Raw genomic sequence first — 25,675 nt, forward strand, 5'->3', positions numbered from 1 at the left:
ATTTTCAGCTTATAATTATTATTAATATTTTTTTGTGATTGTACCCTTGACAGCCAGTCGTGCTGTGTGATTGACTTCAGCTGCCGTGTTGCTCGCGACACACGTGTACTCTCCACTGTGTTTCGACGTCACATGTGAGAAAATCAGAAAGCTAAATTCATCCAAGGATTTCTCTTGTACCTGGAAATTTATAACTTGTTCGATAATATCTAGAATAGAAATGTAGACATTTTTTTTAGATAAAATGAGTGAACTTGAACAAACCTGCAAATTTGTGGGAATATGTAGGCCGTCTTTTAACCAGGAAAAGTAAACAGGTTTGTCTCCAGACGTTATACCACATAAAACTTGTATAGAGCTTCCTTCTACTAAGTCTGCAGGAAACGAAAACCCAGCAATTTTTGGTGGATCTGAAAATTAAAATCAATTTAAAAAAATGGATTTATACATGATAATTAAAAAAAGATGGTAACTCAATACTTACTTCTGACAAAAATTTGCACATCTTTTTGGGCATACTGTCCAGATGGTGCGGTGACTCTACATGAATACACTCCAGCGTCCGCTGGTTCAGCTGGCCAAAGGAGAAGTTCTCCACCACTCCCCGACAGTGCTCTGCCAGTCGATCCAACATCTAAACCTCCTCGCTGCCACCTGATATCACTATGAAATACATTACAATCATCAGATCTTCAGAAACTAGATTCTCAAATACGTTTTATTCATAAAAAATGACATGCTCTATATTATAAATGATAAATAAAAGACGAAAAATTCTGATGATAATGATAAGTCTGTTACACTACTGAAATAAACAAAAACGAAACTTATAGTCTTACTAAACAAATGCACCTCCATCAACCTGATTGGAAATCCGGAGTAAGGGCAGAAGATTGTTGTATTCACTCCAGCTACCACTCGAACTGGTCCGATGTTCCTGATTGATGGTGGTCCTGTTGAAGATATTTCACAGTTAGCTTGATATAGATAAATAACATAATTAATATATATATATATATACATCAATCGACTTCAACTAATACTCAACTTAAATGATGTTAAGTTCAGGCTCATGAAAAGTCTTTTTCGTATTAAAAACATATGGTATAGATCTATACCTTAATGTGGTGTGGTGGTATTTGATCCATAAGACGGTTTAAAAAGTATCTTTTATGATCAAAATACCTTAAGGTTCACGCTTGACGTAACGCATCACAAATGTATATAAAAATCTAATTTATTTATTCAACATAAATAGTCACATATAGATGTTAAACAAATGTTTATCGTGAATTGAAATATTTTTAAATTACCATTATCAATACTACATACGTCTAACGATACAAAAATAATGCCAAATAATTTTCATTTATGAACAAACTTTAAAACACTAAGAATGTTATTATTTACGAAACTATAAAAGTAAAATAAAAAAATATAAGATTTTAAATTAACATGGTTATTTTTATTACTACAAGTATTTAAAACGGAATATTTACCATGTTTTTTATTTTAATCTGATGGAGCTCGATATTTCGACATTATCTACGAATGTCTTGTTCACGAGACAGTCTCGTAAACAAGGCATTTTAAATAGTTGTAGTAATAAAATGTTTCAAAAGTGTTTTATACTTTTATGTTTGATATTATTTACCGTAAACATTAAGCCTCGTCGAGTGCTCCACAGCGCCTCTTGTATTGTGCGCGCGACAAATGTAACGCCCGCCGTCTTCAGGTCGAACAGATGTTATGTTGAGATAGCTCACGACGTCGCCGTTGGGACTCATGAATTGTGAGACGCTTCTGCGATACAACGATAAAGGATTATGCATAAATGTTTACTATATTCCGAGCATTCGAACAAACAAAATATTATATTTAGTATTTGACTTTGTATTGCTTTGGTTTCTTTGTTTCTATGAAATGAAAGAATCAAACAAGTTACTAAGTAGTGTTTAAAGTTAACATGCCATGTTACCAATGACAATTAAATAAAACAAGTAAATTAACTACTCGTTAAATTGCTGGCTGATCCTCTTTTTTGTAGATAAGAAGGTTCGGAACTTAGTCCACAACATATGGCAAATTTACAATCGATACATGGAGGTTTCTTTCTGATATTTTCCTTTAAGGCCGAGGATAATTTAATAAAACTTTAGTGCCGCTTGCCCGGCTTCGAACCGACAATCTTCGTCTACGATTAGGGTGTTTTAGTCAGTATGTACCTCGGTTGTTAGATTATATCTTTGTATGGATATTAGTTATTAATAATTGACAATGAGTGACTATTATACAAATATTGTACATTATGTTAAATGTGTAAAAGCCCAACCTCTGCGGTGTATTATGTTCCTCGACTACTTGCATGTCGAGCAGCCAAGTGAAGCGTGGCGGCGGTGACCCTGAAGCGGAGCAGTGGAGTGCGAGTGCCGGCCCCGGGTGTAGGGCCTGTTCGATAAACGTATAGTGCAGTTCCGGGGCTGTGTCTGGAATATATGAATTGTGTTATAGCATTTACGATGTAATATGTAACTTTTATGGTCGATATCTTTATAAATTCCACCTATTATATATTTATTTCATTCTAGCACAAAATTTAACCAAATCCTGGCTTAATTTAAATTTCTGCTACAGCGATTAATTTTGAAAACTAGTCATTTACGAATTTAGGCATTTCAGGATTAGAACTCAGGACCATTAGAACTGCAGTATTATAAATTAGCTAATTGAATCACTAGACCACTAAAATCACCAGTTCATATATAATATAATAATTAACAACATTTCATAATCACAAATATACTTTATTCAAGTTGGCTTTGACAAGGGATTTTGAACCGTCATTTAACAAACTATTTTAAGTAAAGCTACCACCGGTTCGGAATGTAGATTCTACCGAGAAGAACCGGCAAGAAACTCAGTAGTTACTCTTTTTCAACATCTAAAAATACAGTCATGTTAGTTAAATACAATTATATATGTATGTTATGTCTCCTGCCTGGAAGTCAACGAGCATTAACTCCACGCTATTTTATCATCTATATAATCTTGTATCGAATAACATGCCTTCTTTACCAATGTATTTTTTACAAATGATTTGAATTTATGAAACGGCAACGTTAAAAATGTCTTTATTTAGTAAAGTAAGTAAAAAATGGGCATATCAACGAAAATATTGCACTTTTGAATATAAAATTTTGTAATTAAATTTGTTTGTCATTAATTTCGCATACGGCTCTTCTCTGATTTTGTGTCCAGAAAACGAACAGCCATTAATCAAGAGTGTCAAAACAGAATCCAATCAACGCCTCGAATTCTCAATAAACAAAGGACCAGCGACGTATGGGTCTCATTCATCATCCGATCACGGACACCGAAAAAAATAAAAATATTTTCATCTTTATTTTTCTTAATTTTGTATACGGGCCGAGACTTACTTTGCAGCCACTACAAACCAACGTCTACGTTACATCTTTTACATTAACATTAACAGCCTGTAAATTTCCCACTGCTGGGCTAAGGCCTCCTCTCTCTTTGAGGAGAAGGCTTGGAGCATATTCCACCACGCTGCTCCAATGCGGATTGGTGGAATACACATGGGGCAGAATTTCGTATTATATAATAGACACATGCAGGTTTTTCGAGCACAAGATGAATTATAAACACGAATTAAGCACATGAAAATTCAGTGGTGCTTGTCTGGGTTTGATTCCGAAATCATCAGTAAAGATGCACGCGTTCTAACCACTGGACCATCTCGGCTTTCAACGTTACATCTTGATTGACAATTATTCAGTACAATATTATATTATTATATTAGTAGATGAGAAAAGAGCTTGGAGTTAGTATTTGTGATATTAGTAGGATAGCTAAACTTAATTGTATATCATTGTGATAGCGATTGAGGCAGTTTTATCTTTGAATTGAATATTGAATTGAAAAAGTGTTTATGTCTATTATGAATTTATATTATGCGTATCTTTAATTTTAAGTTTAAGTCTTATAATGTGACTTTGATTATTATTTCTTTCATATAATTTTCTTATTTCTTCTAAAAGAATATAAGCTCGTACTAATTTATGAAATTATTGTATTATAAAGACTAGATATTCCAAATTTGAATATTAATAATTTATATTATATTTTAAGTATAATTTTGTTTATTTGAATACTTTTCGTTATCATTTAATTCAATAATATCAGAATCAAACCAAGGCCCATTTTTTTAAGCTAGCACACTGTTATTTGTCAGTTGTCCTGTGCAAGTTCAGCTTGTATGAGGAAATCGTCGTCGTAGAGTTCAATGAAAACGTATTGCCAATAAATAATAAATTAAGTATTGAAGACATGGAAAACACGTCTGTGAAGATACAATACAAGTTCATTAAAACTTGCATTCTCATTTCTTAACTGCTTTGAGACTGTGCCAAAGATTCGCGTTCGAATTTTTGTGTTTGACATTTTTAAACACAAGAACAAATCAGAAAAATAATTGGGTCACCCATAAATAAATGGACGTTTGGTTTCTGAAGTTACTTGTTAAATTAAAAATATTGATTTGATAACGTCGAGGAACATTGACTAACTGTCACAGGGTTCTGGAAAATCTGGTCGTTGAATAATCATAAAGATGATAACCAGTTTCTTAATGTGATTTCTTCATGGGCTTGGTCAAAAGCAGAGTCCTTTTATTATTTTGTCGTATTAGTGTTCTATTTTTATAGATGAAATGAATGATTGAAAACAATTACAGTTATAAATAACGATTTATTATTTATCAGCGAGTGGTTTTTTTCTGCGAATGGAATTGTACTATAAATATAATATATAATTTTGTATAAAAATATTCTTACAACTGTGAACTCTATTTAAAAATATCCCCTAAGACTATCTAAAACTAAAGCTCATTCAATTTCGTCAGGGTGGTATATAACTCAAATATGATTTAACACACACACAGATGTAAAGAAAACAAAGAAAGAAAATTAATAAAATAAAATATCATCTTTTAAATAAAGAACAACTTCCACAAATAGTTTAACAATCGGCTACATAGCTCAAAGCATTACCAGAGCTCAGTAAATGAGCGTGACAGAGGAATTATGAGGCAGTAAATAACGGGGCATTGCTAGTGAGCTCTTTATTGCGGAATACGGGCTGAGTTGCCGGACGGGCTGACAGGCGATCTGTTTGAGCTTGGACCCAGTTATTGTGTGAAGCGGAGTATGCTTGCTTCCTAATCATTCATTGTTAATCCATTACTTTGCAGTTCATTTTGTTGTTTGATTCAAAGAGATTTAATTCAAAGATAAACTGCCTAATAAAATAAAACATATCTGCTGTAGGGCTTTGCGTTAATCCGTCTTCCAGCTACAAGGTACAGTTGATGGCGCATTGGCGATGTAAGGAATGATTAAAATTTCTCACAGCACCAATGTCTATGGATGATATTGGATTGGAGTTCAATTTAATCACTGTACTAAAATCAATTAATAACTCAACAAGCTATTTTCCCATCTACTATTAATATCTTGTACTGATAGTTTTCCTTTTAAATAAAAAAATAAATAAATTAGCTTTAAATAATTTTTTTGGTGAACGTAATTTGATAGGAAAACTATTTTAAGCCTTGTTGTGAAAAATTACACTGATAGACAAAAATAACCTTAATGAAAGTTAAATTAATTTGAATGGGATATTTTGTATCTACAACTAGCCTCTTAATAATCTGCATTTTTAAAAAGTTTCAGTCACCCTTAGTTTTCTTGCAACTACAATGCACTTTTTTTTAAGTAAATATGGTTGAAAATTTTATTTAATCAAGAAAAACAATTGACATTTGACTTTTATTCAGGATTTTCGGGAATATTTAGCTTCAGGTACATCTCTTTTGAGTGTCCAACAGTAATCAGCCAACATGTTCGGACTCCACTTCCTTGGTACCGTTTTTCCATGTTGGATATATCCTGACGGAATCGCTTGCCGTGTTCATCGCTAACGGCTCCCAAATTGAGGAAAAAAATCCAAATAAGAGTGTAAGAAGTGTACCTTGAGCGACATATTGCATCCCATATTCTTGTAAGCTGATAAAACGTTGTTGACCAACTCTTCATAGTTTTCGGCCTTCTGGTTTCCGAGAAAATTACAAACAATATTTCGAAAACATGTCCATGCTGATTTTTCGCACGGATTAAGTTTTTGATCAAATTCTTTATCAGACAGTAGATCTCTAATTTGTGGTCCTACAAATATTCACTCTTTTATTTTAGCATCGCTGATTTTAGGGAATTTCTGTTTCAAGTAACAAAAACCATCTCCATTTCTGTCCATAGCTTTGACGAAGTTTTTTATACGTCCGAGTTTGATGTGCAATGGTACCTCCATTACAATACATCTTCAGGGATAGGTGTTTGAGCAGATTTTAAATTCGGATAGTTCACGGTGTGTCTAGATTTGTGATTAATACCTTTGATAGAAGTTTGGCAGAAATAACAATCTGATACATGGTCTTTCTGTTCAGACCATATCATTGGAACTGCAAACGGCATATCCTTTAGCCAATTGATGTTAATAAACTAACACACTGTGCACAACAAACACTAGGAGTCCAGGTTTTGTCCAAATTTCGCACCGGAAAGCTAAAATAATTAAAATAACAGTTTTTAACTAATGGTGTCAAATTACGACATTAACTTTAATAGTAAGTTGACCGCAAATGTAACAAATTTATCGGGATGGTTTACACACACTCTGGGCATCTTATTACGATGTACAGAAACGACAATCACAAAGAAAACCGTTTTAATTTCAATAATTTAATATTAATTTATTGGAAACATACTTCGGTAAGCAATATTCGCGTAATCAATTTAGTTTATGTTTAACGAAAACTGAGGGTGATCGAACAAAACTAAGTATGAGGTTTATATGCGGGTGGGTAGTAGTGTTTAAAAAACCGACTTGGTTTTGTACTTTGACTTGATATTCAAGCATCTGAATGTATATATTTTCTTTATTGTACTGTATATAATTAAACTAAGTAAATAACAACGCGTTATAGTTTACAAAATGACCACCACACTTGTGCCACCAAGGCGACATAACGGTAAGACGTTAATGTGGCTGTCATTTATTTTTGTACGGCTATTACAAACCGCGAAAAATAACATGTAACTTGTATTACTTTGTTCCAGTGCGAAGGCTTTTTTTTATGGTATCGGTTGGCGGATGAGCAAATGCGCCATCTGATGGTAAGTGGTCACCACCGTCCATAGATAACGGCTCTGTAAGAAATATTAACCATTCCTTAAATCACCATTGCGCCACCAACCTTGGGAACTAAGATGTTATGTCCCTTGTGTCTGTAATTACACTGGCTCACTCACCCTTTAAACCGGAAAATCGTTATAAAATTTACATTCCGTGCTTGGCGGCTAATAGATTGTGAAGCGTTTTACATTTCTTACGTAACCAGTGTCTTGATGTGAAGATGACCAATCACCGAGAGCCGCAAATGCTCGTTTGGTTTGCGTACTTTCCTTTTATTTTTCTGCACAGTTGTTGTATAACAATATAACGTTTGTAGTCTGTTTGTGGCGCGCGATATTATTTAGAATAATACCACGTAGTTAAACAATTCAATATGAAAATTTTCCAGCAACTTGCGCCGCTTAGTCTGGCCTGCTGCCCAATTTCGAGTTCTTAATACCTCCGAGCTCACCACAAATTTTGTCCGTAATATGATCTTGTCATCGATTTTAAATTGATAGAAATATTAATTTAGACGATGCTATTTAATTTAGAAACATTTCTTTTCTGTGTCTTCTCATACACTATCTACTTTTATAAAAATTATATCGAAATATAATGTTTAAAACTGTATAAACCTAAATGCGTATTCTCTGTTTAAGTATAAGTATCAGTGTTATAATATAGATATATTTATTTTGCCTTGACTTGGTAAACACTTACTCCTAAAATACTCCTAAGTCATAGGCGTGATATTTTAACCAATGCGCCACTGCACTTCAACCTTGGGAAGTGAGATACATGTCCCTTATGTCTGTTACGTTCGCTCACTGGCCCACCAAACGGAACCATAATAAACAGTATTACTGTTTGGCGGTAGAATATGATATAACGATTAGTGGGTGGAATGTCTGTCGACGGACTTGCACGAAGCCCTACCTTTATGCATAAAATAATTACACAATTAAAATATTTTTATAATACCTTGATATTTCAAATTTAATATTCGTTTTATGATCACGGTAACGTAATGTGATGTTTTAATCGCTATCGCTTCAAAGAGATTATAATGAGAATCCATAAACAAAGATTAATTTGCATTTCATTGTGTACTTAATGGATAGCTTTCGATGCTCTGCGGAGATGTAAATTTGGTACCCATATCTATCTAAATTTGTCTCATAAATACTCTCGTTTCCCGCTTTTTGAATATTCTGATTAAGATTTATCTACTGTCTACCCAACGAAGTTAAAAAGTTCTCAGCAATTGACTAAAATAAATAAAAACTGAACAATGTTTAATACCAATGAAATTAAATGGGAGCATCTTGGGGCTATACTGAACCCAACACAATCATAATCATCAAAATCAGTTCATAAACAACAAAGTTATACGAACGAATTGAAAACCAATTTTATTTCAATAACTAAAGCAAAAACTACGTAATCACGAAATTCAAATATGGAATCGTAATACGATTTCGATAGTTTCAATCAAAGTATCCATTACATAATTTGTAATATCAAATTTTTATCATCCCAATCTCGGACCGGAATGAGTGACGTAAATAAATTATAAATTTCCAATGTAAATTCGGTCGTCCCAACCGTGTCACGGGTGACGCATGGCCTGTCCGGCGCTGCAGCACGCTTTAATCAATAAACGACCAATCCCTGGCCAGTACAATCGGATCTATATACGACAATTGCAATTTACATCGATTTTAAATTCGCTCGCCTTTGTTCGAGGGTCTGACGTAATGTGACGCCAAATGATGCGAATTAATTAATTCAATTCTGTTATGTATTTTTGTTCACGTCGATTGTACTGCAAGTTTAATTTGAAGTCGTTGAATGTACGTACGATTCCTTGAAGTGGTTGTTTGTCTAGCTTACAGATGTTTGCTCGAAACGGTTTCGTCCTTTCGTATATTTACAAAGCCTTTTGAAGCACTTTCTTAAGGTGGTATTCGTTATTATAATAAAATTCCACATATATTTTTAACTTAACCTATTAAAAAATTTAAAGCTCATGTCAGAAAACCATTAATAAATAAGTCATATTACTCAATACAAGATTATATCAAAGATAAAATAGCGAGGACGTAATATTATTAATTTAATTTTGTTTACTGACATACTCTGTAAATAAAATAATAGCAAAAAGTAACTACTGAGTTTCTCGGAAGAATTTTCCGAACCGGTGGTAGCTTTACATTTAACTCAACACTGTAATATAACGATTCAAAAGATGCTTTTATGAGCCTACTTGAATAAAGAATCCTGCGAAAAAGAAAATAATTTGGTTTAGCCTATAAGAAATTCGCGATAGCAATCCGTTCGTCCGTGACAGTGTTACACGTCAATTTATTGGATGTTTTTAAAACCGTTGCTCCTGTATCCTCACCTTAAGGCGTGTTGGATAGCAGTCAAAGTAACTGCTATAGACGGATGGGACGGGCAAATACTCGGGCCAATGGACTATGAAATTACACTCTCAAGACCTTTTTTTTTCTCATATTCTATATGAAATAGTACATTGTTGTTTTGGTTAATTAGGAACTGGGGCACAAGAAATTGTAAATTGAATTATGTATACGTTCATAATGCAATGTAAATACCAAGTAAAACATCTTTCTTTATATATAACGAATTGAAAATATTTTTGTGGCTGCGAAGCACTGTCAAGCATTTATTCCTATTATTTCCCGCCACCGTAATCCGATTTCTTGAAAGTCTAGAATTTATGTGACTAACATAGAGATCTTTCTCGGTAATTCAGGATTGGAATATTAATATATTCTACCATCGGTGGAAAATTATTAAGCCCACACATGCATATGAAATGTCAGTATCGTTCCATTGTGATACTTTATATGCAAATAAAATCTTGAAATGTGATTGTTAGCGCAACGAAAGAAGTTTAACTAAAAAAAAACTAATGTAGCAATTGTCACCATTTTACTGAAATCACAATATCTTCAAAAATAGTGGTATTCATTCATTTAAATTTATGAATAATGTTTACATTAAATGTAATTGGTCACATAACATAACATGGGTAGACTATATATTTAATATTGTATACAAATACAAAAATGATAAATACATAACACCACCAAGCGACGTAGTCGAGTTCACATTTTAGTGACGTATCCGTTCTTGTTTCTTTTCATTCACGTACGTATATTGTTATTTGTGAAATCATGGAAAAGCCATTTCTAATGATTCTAAAATTAATATTTCAGTTATAAGAAGAAACAATTGAAACGTAGATCTATTCACAGTGTAATGCATTAGTACGAGTGACGTCATCTTACAATATGTGTTTGTGTGCGTGAGAAAATTGACATAAGATTAAAGGTAGCAAATATATATAACCATATATTTGATTATATTTGACAGTGAACGTCGATAATTTAACGTGGAGGGGCGCGCCTGATCGAGTGATGCCTTGTTATATATCAATATTTAATATTTATTACTGTAAATATCGTAGAACATAAATTAAACTTTTAAATAAATAATCTTAATTTAATTTTCAGGTTTTGAATTATTTATTTCTAACAATCAATTCATAAGTACAATACTTTAATATCGAATAAAGACTTTGAATTTATCTGATAAATTAGCCACATAACCATTAATTCAAGAATCAAATACAAAATATGCTACGGTCTCTTCAGGCTAATACGTCATAATTATAAAAATATCAACGCTGCAATTAATTATAAGTTCAGCTTAATTAACAGAGCACCTGAAACGCAACACTGACATCCATACTAATAAATGTTGTATAACAATTTGATAGTTACATAATGTTTTGTCTTCTTCGTTTGAACATCACATTACTGAAGAAAGAAAGAGAGAAACTGTGTGACTGTTAAGCAAAGAGAGAAGTGCCATCTCAAAGATATAATTTTTATATGAACAATAGCAGTTTCATCAATTTCGTATTATGACGTAAATACTTTGAAGTTCGTGGAAAACTATTCGTGAAAACGATGTCTCTCTTGTTGAGAATATTAAGAGGAAATGTTCGATGCTTTTCGATAATTTTCCGAAGTAAAATCAATTAATAGATTAGTAAGTAAGGTACATTTTAATTCCAAATCCTTTTTATTTTCATTCAGCGAATAAGAAGCTAAGTTTAATGCATTTTTTTTCAAATGAATACATCTGAATAATTAATTCTGGATAGAACGCATTAAATGAATTTGCAATCAGTAATTATATTATACTCAGACCTAATTACATCCGTAAAATAGTATATCTATAGGAGGACTCGATTAATTTAATAAATATACTTAAATGTTGCATTGATTCATATATCTACTCGCTGAAACTGCGGCTCCTCCTGCGTTGTCAATTAATTCTAAGAAATGTTAATTCAAACTTAGATATTTGCAACTTTTGGGCAAAATTGTACAAAAACATAATTTTAAGATACTTTAACCGTTTTTTTTTTTAATGTTTTAGGTAGGTAAACGGGCAAATGGGCCACCTGATGGTAAGTGGTCAACATTACTAATTGATATTAACGCTGTTCGCTGTCGCATCCGCTCATTCGTTACCTTTGAAATGATAGCTTGCTCACACGCACTCATCTGCTAACATAACACACAATGTATAGCAATCATTTGTAAAAAAATATGAATACCTCCAAGTCTTAACTCCGCAGCAGCCTGTGCACTATCCAGGTCCCTCTCGGCAAAGCATTGATACATTCCACGGTGAGCGCGCACGACGCCGTGGACACGCAGCACCCGCTCACCACCCCCCACCGGCACCCCATCGTGCAGCCACCGCACTCGCGCCTCTCCTCCTTCCACTGAGCAGTTGAAGGTAACGGAACTGCCTGAGTTAGCAACCTGATTGAAAAACACGCAGAATCTATAGTCGCAGCTCTCACCTCTATAACTCATTCTTGATATTATTTTGTTATCTTCAGTTTTATTTCTCTTTTTCAGGGGTAATATAAGTATCATGACGAAGATCAAGCGTGATAGGTTTATCTTAAATTGACTACGGCGATATAAGAAAATTTCGATTGAGTTATAGCATAACATAATTATAATAAAATATCTAATATGTTATCTTATAAGTTAAGTGTACAATATGACTTCCAAATTCAAAAATTAAAGTAACAAATAAAATATAAATAAACTAAAATGTGTATATAATTTTTTTATAATATAATTTTACCAGCTGAACTATGTGTTTGACCAGCTTTAAAATATAAATTTAACAAAATATACTTTATAGGGATCGAGTCGCATGGCAAGCTGATTGCTGATATATTTAGTTAATATTCAACTGTTTTAATATAATATTGAACGTATAAATTTATTATTAAACTAAGTTTCATCGAGAACAGTCACCAAGTATTTTATTCGATCGACATTAAGTTTGACAAGAAAATATCTCGTAGGAGTTAATCCTAGCATTTAGAAATAGTACATCCAAAAAAATACGAAGGTCTCATTTATTATTTGGCTCATGAAATTCAATGGAGTCGAAAAAAATATCCATTACTTGCTTCAGCCACGTGTTACAAGTCAATACAAGATCCGACTCATGAATAATTCAGAAAACATCACTTTACATCGGCGTCGCGAAGATCAAGTCTCAAAACGGATTAGCGATAGAGTGCAAGGGGCGAGGCACTCTTTTATGACGATCATTGTTATTTAATTTAGAAAAACAATTGGTATAGATAATATTTATTTATTTAATAAATAAATATTGGACAACATCACATACATTAGTCTGATCCCAATGCAAGTAGCTAAAGCATTTGTGTTATGGAAAATCAGAAGTAACGACGGTACCACAAACACCCAGACCTAAGCCAACATAGAAAACTAATGTACTTTTTCTACATCAACTCGGCCGGGAATCTAACCCGGGACCTCGGAGTGGCGTACCCATGAAAACCGGTGTACATACTACTCGACCACGGATGGTTGTCAAATAAAGTACGGAATGATCATGTTTTGATATTGATCGCAGGTTATAGAACTGCGCAAGGTTTAATAGTACAGAACATTTATGCTTTGTTCGCCCGCTGACATACTGACCTGATCAATTGCTTTCGAAACAATTCTAAAAAACTTTAGTAATTTAGTAATGTATTAATAATATCATGTATTTTGTAATTTAAGATTGATATTTGTTTTAAGCATTGCCATAAATATAAATATTTTAATATAATCAAAGTAATAATAATTAACTTCTGAGATAAATATAATTTATGGTACCGATGGATGGAAGTATGATATATAATTTCCAAATAATATATTTGTATAAATATAAGACGTTCTGTTAAAATATTGAACAAAGACAATTTTTAATTGAAGGTGTGTACAGAGTTGCAAATAGAAAACAATTTTATTGCTGCAATTAAAATGAATTGGGTTTCACCATCGCCTTACTGTGATTACCATTTGTTTACCAATTCTTCATAGAAAAAACCCATATGAATAATATACCCGAAGTTAATAGTATACATCTATTTAAATCGATTGCACCTGTTTCCTAACTTAACTTTTATTGAAATTTCGCTTCAACACATTAAAAGACTATTACTGGTGAAGCGCTGGCCATTACAAAAGTTTTAAGTAAGTTTACCCAGAGAACCCAGAGACGTTTCACGTGAAAGCGGTTGTTTCAATTTAAATTAGATATAATTTAATTTTAATTAAACATCTTAACATTTAGACATTAATGAAATAAAATATATTGAATCATTGTTAAAATCAATTTTCATTAGAAGTTTTTCAATCGAATTGTATTCGTATATAATTTGATTGCTTTAATTCTATCATAAACGAATCTGTTTCGTAATTAAACGAATTAAATCAGTGGTAGACGTTTCTTCTCTGATTTAGTTTGTCCCTTGTGTTGAGTACATTTGTTTTGTTTTTTACGTTTGTTATAACAAAAGTGTGTTCACTTATCCGTCATAAAATGCTTTTAAGGTTTTTGTATTGTGTGTTTTGTTGCTCATTGTGGTAATCTAATTTCTTGACAGATTCGAATGTCTTATACGTATTATTATTATACTCGTATTATTTGTGAAGAGAATGTTAATAGCTGCGGTTTTTTTTAAGGGTATATGATACGAGTATATGGGCTACTTGATGGTAAATGGTCACCACCGCCCATAGACAATGGCGCTGTAAGAAATATTAACCATTCCTTACATCACCTATGCACCACCAACCTTCGGAACTAAGATGTTATGTCCCTTGTGCCTGTGACTACACTGGCTCACTCACCCTTCTAACCGGAACACAACAATATAGAGTACTGTTATTTGGCGGTGGAATATCTGATGAGTGGGCGGTACCTACCCAGACGGGCTTGCACAAAGCCCTACCGCCAAGTAAAAATAATAAAACAAGTTAAAAAATGTTTATCATACATGTTGTAAAATGTATATCGTATTCAAATATAATGTTTAATAACATAACGTGACCTTTATATTACAAAAAGGACATTCGTAGATAATGTCGAAATATCGAGCTCCAAATAAAAATAAGAAACATGGTAAATATCCCGTTTTAAATACTGATATTAAATAGGAATAGTCCCAAAACCTTCTTAAGGGGTGAGTGGGGTTTTGCAGCATCTTTGTTCATTTAGATATTGTGTCCAAATTTAAACCTTTTACATTTTATCGATACAAAGAGCTTTCAATATTATAAACAAAAATAAAAGAATACTGTATACATTTTCCAAAGCATTCACATTTATTAAATAATGCTCATTATTATTTTCTCCTCATACTCTTATTCTAACAATTCGTCCTCGTCCTCGTCCTCGTCTATATTCGATGAGCGCACAGCTAATACTAACGTCTCTAGATCTGCTCTGAATGCTTATTTTTCAATTTGCCACTTCGCGTCAGCGCGCCGCAGATGTCAAGGCGAGTCTGAGAAATCGGGTGTCGGAAAATTGTGCTACTTGCATATTTGTGATATTTTTCAGATATCTTGTTCATATCTTTAGTTCTTCTTTGAGTTCAGTTTGAGTTTGAGTTATTGGCGCGGCTAGAGGGTACTACTCGTGTGCCGTGACGGCTAACGGTACGACGGTATTCTATATATTTTGTTGCTATATATAATCGTAATAAGAAAACCAGATTATTTTGGGAAGTTATATGCGTAAATTTTTGTAGTCAATAATTTCGAGTAATAGATGCTAAACGTAAAACTACCAATTCTTCGCCAACCATGGGAAATCAGATGTTATATCCTGGCTCGTTTCTCTGTCTCACTGGCGTCGTACCCATCCAGAAGACCTGATACCTCTACCATTGTATTAATACATATAATCATCGTTTCAACTGGAAATAACAGTAACCTTTTTTATATAAATAGTTTTTTTTGGACTTTTTAGCGACCAAGCTAAATGTCACAACGTTACTTTAATAAAATTTCCACCATCAATATTAGGGTATATTAATCACAAAATAATGTTTCCCTGTATTCATGAATCTTCGGACACCGTGTGTAATATATTCAACTTTTAATTAAACGGTGACAGCGTTGAAGGTGTATCTCAAGGGGCAAGTTAAAGGGAAAAGGTCCATTTGTCGGACAACGAGGACTTTAATTGTATAAAATATGCTAATTTTATTCGAATTATTTTCCCTCAATTCAACGAAGTATGTGGTTTATATATTTACATTCTTGTTCCTTATCATTAAAGCATTGTAACTTTAACAACCGGTAATTGTCAAACAACTGGGCTAGGACTTTATGGAGAAAGTATGGAGTTTACTCCACTGAACCGAGATGACCCAGTGGTTAGAACGCGTGCATCTCAACCGATGATTTCGGGTTCAAACCCAGGCAGGCACCACTGAATTTTCATGTGCTTAATTTGTGTTTATAATTCATCTCGTGATCGGCGGTGAAGGAAAACATCGTGGGGAAACCTGCATGTGTCTAGTTTCAACGAAATTCTGCCACATGTGTATTCCACCAGACCGCATTTGAGCAGCGTGATGGAATATGCTCCAAACCTTCTCCTCAAAAGGAGAGGAGGCCTTAGCCCAGCAGTGGGAAATTTACAGGCAGCTAATGAATGGAGTTTACTCCACATGTAGAAGATTTTCTTCTCACAGGTGCAAGTTTCCACCCGATGTTCCTTCACCGCCGTTTATGGTATGAGTTATAAAATCAAATTTAACACATGAGTTTCAACCCGCAATATTAAATAGCTTAACCCCTGGACTATCACGATTTTTACATGAATATTTAAATTATATGCCCACTCGGCTATGATTAATCTTGATTCTGTACAAACTATAGAAACAGCGCTAAGTAGGCAACAGAAATAGTCAAGTGAAATCATCTTTAATATCGATAGAGCACGATTTTTATTATAAATGTGATATGTCTATTAGTGAAAACAGAATCAAAATGGGTACAAACATTTCTGAGAGTAAAAACAAAATGGCGGAGCAGTTTTGTATAAATAGATATATCAAGTTTCACGATTGCGCAAAATTTACGTACTTGTAGCTGTGGATGCACGCTGACGACGAGCCTAGACCGGACCCGAAGCCTCGCATCTCTTCTCTGCTCGCCGTATTGGTTGTGAGCTCTGCATGTCCATACGCCACTGTCTGAGATCTGAGCTCGTCTAATTATTAAAACTTGATCTGTCACTGATATCCTTATGCTGTTGGAAACAGGACTCAGGCGACCGTTTGCATGACGGAACCAACTGAAAAAATAATTTCAGTTAGGATTATATAGGTTTGGAAGAAAAAAGTTTTTTTTTAAATAGTGAATATTGAACTACATTATTTCAAACCATAATAGCTTTGTAAATTTCAGACGAAAATGATTATCATATTTATAGAAATAGTTTTCCGAATATAGTAGCATTGTTAACTTTTGATATATCTGGAACAATCTAAATATTTTGCCTTATAATAAAAAAAAACTATTATGGCTATTATGGCTAACCTATACGTGGGAGGAGGACTGCCAATAGCACAACAAACTAATCGGATGTCCCCTCCTTGAGGAACTGTCTCGTCTTCTGATATTGTGAGGATTCTTGGTGCCATACTTCCCGTAGTATCTGTAAGAAATATTTATTTATAACAATCTTGTATTTATCAAAATCAAAGCTATTGTTAAACCTCATATTATTCTTACTAGAATTTGAAAGGAACTGTAGACAAAATACACTCTTGGACATTTAAGAGTGTGTTTATACCTCTTACAGTCAAACAAGTTATATTAATTACTCAGCTAAGAATAAGAAATTCAAACCTGCTAATTGTACATAATGGTAATCCGGTTATAAATATTTACATACGTGAAACAGCAATCATGGCTGTGTTACTCCTTCTCTTCTCCCCCGTTAGTACGTGCTGAGCCTCGCACGAATAAGAACTGGCATCATCAGGTCTCGCTTCTCGTATCACCAGGATATCACCTCGGCTGCCACCTATCATATATCGACCGCCTAGAACAATACGATATTTAGTTAAAGTAAAACTTTAAAACTAATGAAAGAGTGAAGCTGATAAAACAACTGTATATGAGGTATCTTTTCTTCAAAATTAAACAGAAAGTAGGCGTAACCTAAGAACAAAAATACAAATCGGTTCATAAGTGACGGAATGGAGTTCTGAGGTAAGGAAAAAAAATACAACCGAATTGAGAACCTTCTTTTTTTGAATTCACATAAATTCGTTTCAGTTTTTTTTTATATTTAATTTGTCTTAAGTACAAAATTACTTCAAAACTAAAAAGCGATAGAAAACTCATCTGACGAAGCTCAGCGCGTACTTGAGTACACAAGTAACAACATACATACACTAGGTCGAGCGAAATTGAAATGATACTTCAGGCTCGTCTGATATTTTCCTATTGTTATATAGCATCGGTATGTTGACTGACAAATGGGCCACTTGATGGTACCGTTCACAAATTAATCATCCCTTATTTCAAACATGCACCACAAACCTTGGTAACAGAGGTGTTATGTCAACCTTCAAACTGGAAGTTTTAGTGGAGTGGACCCTGGAGGTTCGATCGAAAATCATATGATAAATAGGTGGTACCTTCCCAGGCGAGCATGTACAAAATCCTACCACCAAAATACGTTTGCTCTATTTATTCTATTTAATTGTATCCAATATTGATAAGTAATTAGCTGTTTACATTACTCTGCGTTGAGCTTTGACAAATTATACTGTACCATCGTATAAAGATATTATTTAAGTAATGTAATATACGCCGAATTGAATTGGATATTTATTATTGATTAAAAACTAAAACAAGTATTTTCTTCATTGCGATGCGAAAAATGAATGCATTTACATTTATTTTTAAGTTTAGTATAAAACATTCGATGACACAAGAATAAGTGCTTACTGTCAAATAAACTTAGAATTAAGATGAATATCAATAAAGCATTTACATGAAACGGCTATTGGTAAAGCGGGTGAGAAAAGTAGCGCTCACATCTCATGACTGTGAAATTAGGGGACAACTGTGATCGAGTGCATTTATACATCTATTGTAGTGCTGGCGTCGGCACAGTTCTGACGGAGTATCTGAAAGTGGACAGCCGCGAGGAAAAGTTTTAACTTTTCATACAGATATTTAAAAAAAGAAACAATAAAAACTGCAAAAAATACAGTCTACAAAATTAAATTTCTTAATTCTTTTATTTAGTTCACAGTTATTTAGTTTTGTGCAATTTTTTGCCAACATTGACCTTGAAGCTAGGCGTTATTTTATTGATTTTAAGTAGGATTTAAAAACAAATTTATTCTTATTAAAGTTGATACTGAGATAATCTATTTCCTGTCAGCGTTTCTATCATAGAAGTCACATTTTATGCTTCAATTTTAGTATTCATTTTACATATTATATTGTATCCATTCTCGTTACTCAAATATATATAAATATACTTAAATATGATAACTAATATCACAACAGATCGAGTTATCGATATTTTAAATGTATATACAACGTCCTTGCTAATTATATAACCAATTTCCATCAACTGTGTTAGGGCTTTGTACATACCACCCATTCGTCATACTTTCTAATCTCAAGCATCAATAATTTGTATTTTTTTGTGCTGGTTTAAAGGGTGAATGAGCCAGTGTAACTACTGGCACAAGGGACATAATAATTTAGTTTCCAATATTAGTGGCACATTGAATATGCAAGGAATGATTAAAATTTCTTACGGTGCCAATGTCTATGAACGGTGGTGACCACTTACCAGGCTCACTTGCCCATCCACTATCCTATTAAAAAAAAAAAACTATATAAAGCTATTCAAAGATAAATTGATCTTGATTTTTTTTTTAACATCAGGCTATCAGCATGCTCAGTTGCCATTTACGTAAGTTCAAATAAATAAGAGAAAAACGGTATGGTGACTAGAAAATAAATCGCATCGTGTACTCTTAGATGTTATACGGCATAAATTCCATTGAATTGGCATAATTATATTTCAAATAAAAACACAGCAATACAATAAATTGATGATTATACAACCAGCTGGGTCTGCACAATATCTGAAAATCACTAATATTACTTACGTCAAATGCAAGACGTTTGTTTGACCTTTGTCATTTTAATAATACATTGTGGTTTCAAGTCAATCAAGGTTATTATCATAAATTAATTATTGCTCGTGATTAATTTCGTGATCGCCATGGTATGGTCGCAATCAAGAACACCTCATACCAATTGAGTAATTAATTTAGTTTAACACAATTAGTGCAATTAGTGATGAGTTAAATAGCGGGTATAATTAAATCCAAATTCGTTAAAATATGAATTGTGTAAATAAAAAAAAGTTTTTTAATAAATATAGTAATCAAACTTGTCCACTGAATTGAGACAATCAAGAATATTCTAAATTCAAATCCTTGTTTATTTTATTAACGTTGATTATTTAAAAATATATCGTATAATCTTTTCTCTCTACCAGTTCGCGATCCCCGACGGCCGTCACCGTTTTACGATCAGATAACTTTCAGCTTCGACTTTTTCAATGAATTCTAAATGCGCGGCAACTGTTTAAATGTCTCTTTCTCTTTCCAACATTCGAGCACCGGTTGCTTAGTCTCTTTCCCTCCATTGTAACCGTCAACTGATGGTTCTGATAGTATTGTTACTTTGTCTTCCCTGAAGTGTTCTTAAGTATTCCTCTAGCTACGAATAGCTTTTATGTTTGATCATTCGAAAATTTTAATTTTGTGAAAAGGTTTTTTTTTTGTTTATAAATCGTAATGATCTTCGGTAGCAGGGAGACGATTATAATTAATGGAATTTCAAATGAATCTGGCAAGAGCGAGAGAGCAAATTAAAATTTACGATGCGACTGCTTGTATTTCCCTGTTGTGTCTTTTTAATTGGAATATGTTTTGCTTGTTCGTATTAGTTCTGCCGGTGAACTCAGGTGATATGAGTTTGTAGCATCGGTGTTTTGTACCGAAAACAAGTTATAATCGTCTGCATTATTTACTACAATTAAAAAGTAGAGGTAGAAGCTTATTAATAATTTGCGATTTGGTTGTTCCATGAGAATGTAATTATCATATCTTATATATTAATAGCGTAACCCAATTTTTCTCCCAATGATTATAAGGCGAAGCTACACATAAAAAGAGCTCCAGCCGCAGAAAAATAAAGAAGACTCTTGATTGTAATTTATTTTACTGTTAATATTTAACAAAGAATTAATTTTAGAGAGCGGAAAAAAGTAACTGGCCACGTAGGAAGCGGCGCTATGGCTGTATAAAAAACAAAAAAAAGTAAATCATGCAAAGAGACATCGTCAGTTTACAATTAAATTAAATAACAAAAAACATTGTCATATGATTCGAAATTTGTAAATATTTGTTGAATAAACGAGAAGTTTCGCGTGCGACCTACTAGTCATATGATTATTTGACTGGAATACTAAGTCATAATATTTGTATTAGGTAACAAGAAACTTCGTCTGCTGTTAAAAATAAGATTTAAGATTTATTCGTGTATCACACCCATTTTAACTAACGAAATGAATTGTGAACATCAACTCAAAATACAGAGTTTTTTACCATCCAATAGACAGACAGAGAATTTGATCCCGTGATCTTCGCCTGACATCATATCTCATAGTTGACATGTAAGATTGTTGATGATTATATGTTATTAAATGAACTCACATTCAGTTAACAACAAGAGCCAAAAATATTTAAAAAATAAATTCATTTTAAAACACGCTTTTTTTGACTGTTGAGCAATTCCACCGTCGTTAACTAGTCCTGGGGGCGTTTGATTATGTTTACCATAAAAATGCAATGTCATTACAACTATGTAATATTTTAAATCCTAGGGTTAGAGGAATTGGCTCTAATTTGGTTTACAAGAGTTAACTTGTAATAATAATGATAATTAAATCTGTATTCATGCATAAACACGTAGAGATACACAATACATAGAATTTAATTGACAACATCAGTTCAGTATTTATTTGAAAGCATTAATTCAATCGTGAAATTAACAGTTAATAGAAGTTCTAAAACACGACAGGTATAAACAAATATCTAATTAACGGGTATTGGTAAGTTCAACAAATGCTATGATAGAGTTATGTCAACAGCCAACCTCATTATACTTTGTCGCGTCGTCGGATATCGCGCTGTTTGCGTTCACGCCGACCGGCTATTGATCTAACAGTTCGTTGGTACTAATTGTCTGGTTTATTTACTTTGTCCCTCTGAATATATCTGATATTTATTTTAAAACAGAGACAATAAACACTGCTGAACAACTGTAACAACGATCAAACGTGAAACGGAATACCTTGGTGCACAAAATAAAGTCTTGAGTACCATATGTCATATTAGGATGTTCTCCTGATGAATATCAGTCACGGCGGTTGTTCAGTAAGAACTCAACTGTACAGAAAATATTTTAATTCTAAGGCGTGTAAACGCAGGTGTACGTATAATCTTTTTTTTTATTGGTAACGCAGACTATTTTCAATCTTCGACCTCTAAAAATTCATCGACAGATATTTTTTTTCCATGAAATTTGTAGGTGGACGGGCAAGTTTCTATAGACATTGGCGGCGTTAGAAATGTTACTTCACACGCCCTTCGACCTGGCTCGCACAAAAATAAGTTACTTTAGTTACTTATAATTTCATTTCATTCATTTTATTTATTTTAATTTTCGTGTGCGCGCGTGTGTTCACTCAATAATCAGGGGCCATCTGAAAGTCAGTATTGTGCATTAGCACAGCATATACTAAGATGAACCCCTTGCTACCTATACTGTATTCCTTGAATTAAATTATTTTCTTGTGTACAATCGTTGTAATGTATGTTTATGTGTAGCAAAAATAAATGGTAAATGGTTTAAAAAAATACTAAGTATTGTTGCTTGGCGGTATAATATATGATAAGTTACTAGACAAACTTGCAAGTACCGAAAAAATAATCCAATTACTTTTTATTCATCTATCCGGAATTCTAAGCTCTGTATCTTCAGATTTATATCCAAGACAAACCTAATGAGGCAGTCTCGATAAGATTATACACATTGATTTTGCGCATATAATTATTATTAATATACAAGCAAAACCGTCGCCAATATGAGTATACACAAAAACCTTCGAAACTGAATATTGGTTGAGTAGTTTTTTTCAGGTAGGTAATTAAAGTCTACTTATTTATTGATATTAATTTATAACGGTTCGTTTAGATTGAATCTACCAAAACATTTACGTTTAATATAAGTCTATAAAATAACGATACAAAATACTTCGTACATTTTTTAAATTGCTTTAGACTCTCACTAATAATTTTTTTTTAAATCGTGACTAATTTAATCCCGACCTTTATTATTTTATTTCAGATAAGGTAGAGCAGTTTCTAATTTTTGGAAGCAGCGATAACAATTTATTTACTGAAATATTTATTTCAGGTTTCCAAAAATGGAAAAATGATGATTACTCGTTTTATTTAATTGATTAACTTATATCCAGTTATAAATGTTAAGATTATAACACACTTATTAGCATATTAAAATATTCTTAATTGTAAATATATTAAGTATCTAGAGCTACACCGATTTAAAACTAAATTAACTCAACGTACAAATATAAATTTAGTTCGTGCAAAGCGTTACAGAGGTCGAGAGAGGATTCTAAATTGCTTTTCAATTTAATTAGAAAAAGTAATATTCTCCTTTCATTTTGAAATAGATTTCTTGTTTATACGTTTGTTACCAATATTGACATTTTGTTTATATTTTTAAAATACTTCTCAATATTTAATGTTAATGGCAGAAATATGTTTATTTTAAATGAGATTTTCAAAAGCCTTGATCCGAGTTTTTCTTTAAGTAAATTTACTTACACCTTTAATATTATCAGGGAAACTAAAAATGTTTTTCTCCTTTCGACTGGAATGAGTAATAAGCATTACAAATGTTTCTCTAGACTATAAAAAGCCAGTGTCAAAGATCTAGCCTGCGTGATTCAGAAACGTGAAATATTTGATAACCGCCATCTGTCGGTACGGGGTAATATATGCACTTAAAGGTATTGTATAATGCCTTTGAAGGATGTTTTTTTCAAGTATTCTCTAAAAACAACTAGACAGAACTAGGACACTGGCAATTCAACGAAATTTGCATTTAAACTACTAACAGTGCCAATATAGTGAACAATTTACTCTCAAATAAATAGGTAACGTGACCTGGTACATCTCGCTCTTATTGAGAAATACTTGCTGAATTATTGAACAGTACAATAATGAAATATTATTGACATTAAAAATTACTCATTTATCAATATATACAATGGTGATATATTTTCATACGCTCGGTAACATTCATCCCAGGGGAGGATGCGATCATTTTATTACAGACACATAACAGTTACGGCTATTCGGGCGGCTCGTGTTATGATAGCTATAAAAAAAACATTTAGGTATTCAAACAGACGTTATTTTAAGTACTAAGACAACATTGCTCGGGAAATTCATTTTGCCGGATAAATTATAATTGTGTTAGTGTTGATTTTTTGTATAATACTTATAATTAATACGTTATTTTACAAATTGAAAGATTTTTTTTACTTTTAATTCTGATTATTAAGCTTATGTCCTTTTGAAATTATACACATGTGATGTTTTTTTATATTAGGAACCCAGGAGACTTCATTTTATTATAAAAAAATATAGTCAATAGTATATGTATATTTAAGTCAAGTACAACATATAAAATTTTTAAAAAACATAATATAGATGATCAAAAAACGTAGGTAATAACCGGCTAGTCTTAGAATTCGTTTTATACATAAGTTTAATATCTTCATATACAGTCTTGAATTGTTGATAGCACGTCTGGGCATCACCTATTCGTCATTTAATTTCGCCGAACAGGATAAGTGAGCCAGTGTAAATATAGGCACGAGGAACATAACATATTCGTTCCCAAAGTTTGGGAAAAGGAATGGACCTCATTTTAAATTAAAATGTTATGTTACAAAATGTAAATAAAATCGCTGAATGTGACGTAGAATATGTTTTAAAATATATTTAAAAGTGCTTGAATGAAAATTGAAATGAAAATTTTGATGATTTGCTGTTTTCTTTAAAATTCATACTTTAAAACTGTTGTATGAAAGGCGTATGTTTTGCTGCAAGTGGTTTTTTTATGGTATCGTTACCTGATCGTAAGTGGTCACCACCGCCCATACACAATGGCGCTGTAAGAAATATTAACCATTCCTTACATCATCATTGCGCCACCAACCTTGGGAACTAAGATGCCATGTCTCTTGTCCCTGTAGGTACACTGGCTCACTCACCCTTCAAACTGGAACACAACAATACTGAGTACTGCTGTTGGGCGGTAGAATATCTGATGAGTGGGTGGTACCTACCCAGACGGACTTGTAAAGCCCTACCACCAAGTAAAGTTTTTATTTGTGTCGTATATTAATAAAGTCTTTTAAATCGTTTTTTACAGAAATCATAATGTTATTAAATCGTTAAATGTAAATAATATGGCTTCATCGGGACTGCAATGTTTTTTATTTCGAACATAAGTTCTTATGGTTTTTTAAAGTAAAATAAATTGTAAAGGATTTATATAAAGTCAATGATTCATATTGAATTTATATGTTTCAGAATCAAAACAAACAAAATTTTAGATCACTTAAGTGTTTTTAACATATTTTTTAAATGCTAACGATACCTTAAGTGCTTTTATCGTAATATATCTCTTACCTAAGATTAAAAGAGATTACAGATATAAATTAATTCTGTTTAAAGTGTAAAATAAATTAATTAATTATCCGTAAGTACTTAGTAAAATATTGCTCGAGTGTCCACGCCTTGGCGCTCGCTCTCAGACGACGTACTCAATTCCTT

The 25,675-nt window shown here is 32.8% G+C and overlaps 1 protein-coding gene across 1 annotated transcript in view; it reads right to left on the reverse strand.

Moving 5' to 3' along the window:
* Positions 1-25,675, reverse strand: part of LOC113394119 (cell adhesion molecule Dscam2-like) — a 42,040-nt gene that overhangs the window by 11,779 nt on the left and 4,586 nt on the right. The window contains exons 2-11 of the mRNA XM_064216641.1: positions 17,590-17,739; positions 17,232-17,349; positions 16,776-16,986; positions 11,909-12,119; positions 2,333-2,486; positions 1,655-1,803; positions 863-953; positions 485-663; positions 265-410; positions 45-180 (exon numbers count right to left, since the gene is read on the reverse strand). Of these exons, the coding sequence (XP_064072711.1) occupies positions 45-180; positions 265-410; positions 485-663; positions 863-953; positions 1,655-1,803; positions 2,333-2,486; positions 11,909-12,119; positions 16,776-16,986; positions 17,232-17,349; positions 17,590-17,739 (1,545 nt within the window). The remainder of the gene's footprint in view (positions 1-44; positions 181-264; positions 411-484; positions 664-862; positions 954-1,654; positions 1,804-2,332; positions 2,487-11,908; positions 12,120-16,775; positions 16,987-17,231; positions 17,350-17,589; positions 17,740-25,675) is intronic.

Source organism: Vanessa tameamea, chromosome 2 (genome assembly GCF_037043105.1).
Source record: "Vanessa tameamea isolate UH-Manoa-2023 chromosome 2, ilVanTame1 primary haplotype, whole genome shotgun sequence".
NCBI classification, from domain to species: Eukaryota; Metazoa; Arthropoda; class Insecta; order Lepidoptera; family Nymphalidae; genus Vanessa; species Vanessa tameamea.